We start from the raw sequence: 6,233 nt of genomic DNA, 5'->3' as shown, positions 1-6,233 counted from the left end.
TCTCAAGATGATGAGTAGGTTCTATGAGGATAATCCGTTGTGGTGTTTTGGCTAAAATAGTGATCATTCACATAGGCCCACATAGGAAATTGAAAAATTATACAAAAGGACTAAAGGTATTGGCAACAATCCATGCTATTGATAATATACAATGAGAATGGAGGAAAGCTGTCTTCCTAAAATGGAAGGGGAAAAAAGTGGATGAATTTTAGTACTCTGAGCTGGGGCAGTCTTAAATTTATTGTTTTCTGAGCAGCTGTTGGTATGTCAAATGCTTACAATTGGTATGGTAAATCTAAAACTGTCTCAGCAGTGGTTAGCTGACCTCATCCAAGTTCCAATTCCTATGCTGCCTGATCCCTTTTTCCTGAGCCTGAGTTAAAATGTTCCTGTGCACTTTCCTATTGGCTGGAGAGGCGAATTGAAGTTCCCTTGCCCATGTTAGGAGGTATACGCCTCCTGAACTAAAAATAGAAACAGCTGGCCTTTCCAGGCAACTAAAAACCTCCAGACTAAGAGGTGTTCCCCCACTCGGCAGTCAGACTCCTTGAAATACCCTTTCAATAATTCTACCAAGGCCTCCATGTCTCGTCTCTGCCATAACAAAGGCTGTGGGCAGCACTTTGACCCCACTACCAACCTTCCTGGTGAGTAATGTTGAACTTGCCAGGGACTCTGGATGCTGCTGTGTGCATTCTGTTAAAATCGGGGGAATTGTTAGGTCTTGTCAGTTTTTTTTTTTTTTTTTTTTTAGGATCTTATTTATGAGAAAGATAGGAGAAAGAACCACTGGCATATGTGCTGCCGGGGATTGAACTCTAGACCTCATGCTTGAGAGTGCAAAGCTTTACTACTGCGCCACCTCCCGGACCACAGATACTGTTAGTTTTAATTCGTCTGGGCTGTCAATCTTTACAGACTTTTTTTTTAACATTGAAATAAACAGCATATAAATGGGTGGAGAGGTCAAAAGTGCTGTTTGGTATAGTCATCTTTTCTTCCTTGATCTGGTATCCACAGATTCCTGTTGCCATCACCCTGGGCTCCCAATCTTCCATGATGCTCTTAAGGTGAGGAGTAGGGTGAGAAGATAGCAAGGATAACTTTCTAAAGGATATAAATCGAGGAATCTAAACTGAGATGGTTCTCATTACCAGGGTTGGTCCTGCTGCAGGAAGCGTACTGTAGATTTCTCTGAGTTCTTAAACATCAAGGTAACATTTTTACTCCCCTAGATTCTGGCCCTAATAGAAAGATTGTCTCCCTAATCCTCTCCTTGTCTGTACTAGGGTTGTACTGTGGGACCACACTGTGCTGAGAAGCCCCCCGAGGCCCCTCAACCCGAGGGCTCTGCCACAAGCAGTTCACTTCTGGAGCAAAAACCTCTGAACATGTTTCCAAAGTCGGCAGAGACCTTGCGCCGGGAGAGGCCCAAGTAAAGAGGAGAGGGTCCCTGGGTTTTTCCTACATTCCTACAGTTTCTAGGGATGATTGGGGTTTAGCAACTAAAGAAGTGAGGAGGTCCAGGTACTGGCTTTGTGTGTATTTTGTGCTTTAGGGGAAAAATAGGGTTCTGGAAGTTGATACCTTTGGCTTAAGTTGCTGTGGAGTTGCGAAATATTTCAAGTCAACAAAACAGGTCTTTATGAATACAGTTAAAATAAAAAGTGGGGGAGTCGGGCAATGGCACAGCGGGTTAAGCGCACGTGGTGCTGCATAGCACAAGGACTGTCATAAGGACCCCTCGGCTCCCCACCTCAGGGGAGTCGCTTCACAAGCAGTGAAGCAGGTCTGAGGTGTCTTTTTCTCTCCCCCTCTGTCTTCCCCTCCTCTCCATTTCTCTTTGTCCTATCCAACAACAACAACATCAATTACCACAACAATGTTAAACAAGGGCAACAAAGGGGAAAAAATAAAATGTAAAAAGTAAAATAAAAGGTAGGTGGTCCGGGAGGTGGCGCAGTGGATAGAAAATTGGATTCTCAAGCATGAGGTCCCGGTTTAGTCCCCGGCAGCACATGTACCAGAGTGATGTCTGGTTCTTTCCTCCTATCTTTCTCATAAATACTTTTAAATAAATAATTAAAGGGCAGGAGTTGGTGGTAACGCAGTGGGTTAAGTGCACGTAGTGCAAAGCGCAAGGACTGGTGTAAGGAATCTGGTTGGAGCCTCTGGCTCCCACCTGCAGGGGAGACATCTGCTTCACAAGCAGATGTCTTTGTCTTCCTCTCCTCTCTGCATTTCTCTCTGTCCTATCCAACAATGACAATAACTACAACAATGAAAAAGGCAACAAAAGGGAATAAATACTTGAAAATAAATACAAGACTGGGTGTTGGATGACATTTTGGGGAAAGCACTCAAGTTTCACATGAAGAAAAAGATGGGAGAAGATAGTTCACTTGGTAGAATGTGCCTTGCCATGTGCATGGCCCTAGTTTGAATCCTGCCACCATACAGGAATGCCATACTATCAGGGGAGGCTTTGGTGCTGTAGTCCTCTCTCTCTGTCTCTTTCTGAAATAACAATGAAAAAGTTGTCCTGGGAGCAATGAGATCATGGTTGCTTGGCCCTTATTCTGCTCCTCCTGCCCTCCCCCCTCCCCATACACACACACAAAATGAGGGACAGGCAAGCTCACCTGAGAAAGGTACCTACTTTGCTATGAACATAACCTAAGTTTGCCCTGTACTCTACATGGAGGTAACGAGGCAACAGAGGAAGCTTCCAGTGCTGTGGCTTCCCTCTCTGAGTTACCTGAAAAATCAGCCCAGTGTGGTGAAACCCCAACAATGACCAGGAAAAAAATGTATTTGCAGCCATGTGGTGACACAGAATAAGTTACTCTGTGAGAATAGTATGGATAACAGAAAAATTATATTTGCTTCACAACGGGAAGATGAAATGGAATGGTTTAGCAAAGAAATGTGATGAGATTTAGAGCAACTGAATAGATGAGAAAGAGGAGTACCAGAATTCAAGAATTTGGTACCTCTAGAGTTGAAGAATGGCAATGGGCTTCCTACCCAACTTCTCCAACTCAGCTCCAGTTTAGTGGATTTCAACTCCATTTCCATTGGTGGGAGTGTTAAGAATTATCGGTCATGGTTAATGTGTCAGAATTCAATCACTCAACCCGTACCTACTAGGTCAGAGTTACCTCCAAAGCTGCTGCCAGTAAATATATCCCAAGCTCTGGGAATGGCATTGGAACAGAAGGAACTAGACCAGGAACCTGGAGCAGGTAAGTGGGCCAGACAGATTTTGTGAGCTGGAATTGAATGAAAGTTGTAATTAGATAGAATGGATAGGTTCCTGACTCTTTGTATTGGCTCAGGACTTGACAGTAACCTGATTCAGACTAGTTCCAGCTGCCAGAACCCAGGATGTGATGCTGTGAGTTGGGAGATGTTGGGGTGGGGGTGGAGGTTCAAGGCACACCTGTGGGGTGACGGAATATAGAGATCTGAAGTTGCATGGGGTATACTTTAGTGTGTCCTAACACCTTTCCCGGTTCTCCATTATTAGGTTTACCAAGGCCCTGAAAGTGATGTTACCCCGTGTACCTACCACCCAGGAGCACCTCAGTTCCATGAGGGGTGAGGGAGTGAATAGTGTGGGCCATGATACAGGATTTTCAAGGTTGATAAAAAGATGGAGGTGGGGGCTTGTCAGGGAGGGGAAAGGAACTTTAGTTGATTTATCCACATCAGGATGAAGTCTTGGAGTTGTTGTGGCATCCAAACATTGGATTTTGGAGCATTCTTGGCACAACCAGGATGCAGAGTTGGTAGACATGATTGGGGGAAGCAGGTAAGCTTCAACTTCCCTGAAGTTAATTATTTTACCAGAACACTGCTCAGCTCTGGCTTATGGTAATGCCAGGAACAGAACCTGGGATAGAGCCTTAAGCACTGAAGTTTTTTTTGCATAATCGTTATGCTATCTCCTCAGCTCTTTTCTGAAGTCTTGATTAGAATCCAGTTCCAAAAGTGATTTTTCCCTGTACCTCATGACCAAGGTCTATCTTCTCCCAAATGAAATTATGTTCCTTTCTCAACAGCCAGTCAGAGCTTCACTTTAGCACGTGCAATACCCAGGGATCAAAATTCAAACCTCATGCTTGAGAGTCCAATATTTTAACCACTGTACCACCTCTCAAAATGCTTTTTATTTTTATTTATTTATTTATTTATTGCAACCAGAGTCATCACTGGATGGTGCTAGCACTATGAATCCACCATCCCCAGAGGCCATTTTTCCTTCTTATTTCTCTATTTTATTTGATAGGACAGACAGAAATTGAGAAGAGAGGGGAGAAAGAAAGACACCTGCAGCACTGCTCATGAGGCTTTCCCCGCTATGGGTAGGGACTTTGAACCTGGGTCTTTGATCGTGGTATTATGTGCACTGAACTCAGTGTGCCAGTGCCTGGCCCCCCTTTATTCTTATTTTTAGGATGATTTTTCTAGAGAAAACACACTGAGTGTAAAAAGCAATGCTCAGCTCTGGCTTATGGTGGTGCTGGGTGTTCTGCCAGTTGTGGTATTTCCTTGGTCTTGAAAAAAAACATTGAAGTAATTTTTTAAAAATTGACAATTCTGACCACTCCATTTCTCATCTTCTCTTTAGCTGCCAACATCTTGCCATCATGATTGGCACCAGACAGATTCCTTAGTCGTGGTGACTATATATGGCCAGATTCCACTTCCTGCATTCAACTGGGTGAAAGCTAGTCAAACTGAGGTGAGGAATGGCTGCTGCTGAATGTGAAGCTAGTGAGTTGAGTGCTGGTGTAATCTTAATGGTGGATTGCTCTGTGCTATTAGCATTTATATCCCATGGTTCTCTGGGAGAGGAAGGCAGAAGATTTTCTGGTTGACCTATAGGAATCAAACCTCTAACCTGGTTGTCTGTCCTAATGACTTGATCTGACTTGAGATTAATACTGCCACTGTAATTCTTTTCTCTTAGCTTCATGTCCACATTGTCTTTGACGGTAACCGTGTATTCCAAGAACAGATGAAGCTCTGGGGGGTAAGTGCAGATAAAGGGACACAAGAAGGGGAGGCAGTTGGTGTAAAAAAGAAGGTTCAGGCTAAAATGAATTAACAGTATATTGAAGAGTGGAGTTGTAATGGACAAATGGAGGGATTTTTTCCCCTTAATTTGCTTTGATATTTTCTCTCTTCCTCTCTCATCCCCCATCCTCTTCTGTTTCTTTCTTTTCCCCTTACTATTTATTATTCCTTCCCTATCCCCTCTCTTTTTTCTGTTGTTGATCATAACTCCATCCTGACTCCAGTCCCTTTGATTTCCTCATTTTCTCTTCTGTGTTCTGTCTTTCCCTCCTCCTCAGGTCATAAACGTGGACCAGAGCTCTGTCTCTCTGATGCCATCTCGGGTTGAAATCTCCCTGGTCAAGGCTGACCCAGGATGCTGGGCCCAGCTGGAGCACCCTGATGCATTAGCCAAGAAGGCCAGTGCAGGGCTTGGGTTAGAGATGGATGAGGAAGAATCTGATGATTCAGACGATGACCTGAGCTGGACGGAGGAGGAGGAAGAGGTGGTGGAGGAAGAGGAACAGGAACAGGAGGAAGTAATGGGGGAATAGTTATGCACAGCCTAGATGGGACTTCAATGACTCCCTTTATGAGTCATTGAGCAGCTGGAGACTGAAGGGAAAGGAGAACAAAAGTGTCCAAATAATGCTGTTTCCCCTTAAATAAATCTTGTATTCTGCAGTTTCACATAGTGTTACTCTCTCGCCTCACTATATATATATATATATATATATATATATATATATATATATATATATATATATATTTTTTTTTAAACCAGAACACCACTTTTTAGCTTTGACTATTGGTGGTGCCAGGGATTAAACCTGGAACCTCTCACATGTAAATCCTATGTCTTGTCTTCCTAGCATACGTTGATATTCAAGATAATGCTCAGCCCCCACTCCAAAAACAAACAAAAAAAAAACCTCTGTACGTTTCTAGAATACATGTACAAAAACAAGTACATTTGCATTCAGTATGTTCTTCACATTCACCAGGTGTTTACTGAGCATTTACTGTGTACCCAGTTATGTGTTAGGTGGCTTGGACATTTCTGCTAAGACTTATTCAGCAGCACAAGAGGTGGGCAGTGTGGTGGTAGGAATGGCTAGAGGTCTTGAGTTCAATCCCCAGCATCACATATACCATTTGGTTCTCTCTTTCTC

General features: G+C 43.4%; 1 protein-coding gene across 1 annotated transcript; it reads left to right on the top strand.

Annotated features, from left to right (window-relative positions):
* Positions 1 to 449: 449 nt before the first annotated feature.
* Positions 450 to 5,751, top strand: ITGB1BP2 (integrin subunit beta 1 binding protein 2). The gene is made up of 11 exons (XM_007535955.2): positions 450 to 647; positions 1,021 to 1,070; positions 1,158 to 1,214; positions 1,290 to 1,435; positions 3,151 to 3,245; positions 3,339 to 3,397; positions 3,530 to 3,600; positions 3,715 to 3,814; positions 4,634 to 4,747; positions 4,976 to 5,038; positions 5,361 to 5,751. Exons 1-11 carry the CDS (start codon positions 584 to 586, stop codon positions 5,613 to 5,615), a joined length of 1,074 nt encoding a protein of 357 aa, XP_007536017.1. The 5' UTR covers positions 450 to 583; the 3' UTR covers positions 5,616 to 5,751.
* Positions 5,752 to 6,233: the final 482 nt, after the last annotated feature.

The sequence above is a fragment of the Erinaceus europaeus genome, chromosome X (assembly GCF_950295315.1).
Source record: "Erinaceus europaeus chromosome X, mEriEur2.1, whole genome shotgun sequence".
In the NCBI taxonomy this organism is placed as follows: Eukaryota; Metazoa; Chordata; class Mammalia; order Eulipotyphla; family Erinaceidae; genus Erinaceus; species Erinaceus europaeus.
The sequence above is the reverse complement of the archived record's forward strand: the minus strand, read 5'-3'. Positions and strand labels throughout refer to the sequence as shown.

Bases quoted from the DNA above. Each gene is read 5' to 3' on its own strand.
- ITGB1BP2 (XM_007535955.2), top strand. From the start codon at position 584: ATGTCTCGTCTCTGCCATAACAAAGGCTGTGGGCAGCACTTTGACCCC. The intron at 648-1,020 runs GTGAGTAATGTT...TGGTATCCACAG, and splicing joins CCCCACTACCAACCTTCCTG to ATTCCTGTTGCCATCACCCT. The intron at 3,398-3,529 runs GTGAGTTGGGAG...CTCCATTATTAG, and splicing joins AGAACCCAGGATGTGATGCT to GTTTACCAAGGCCCTGAAAG.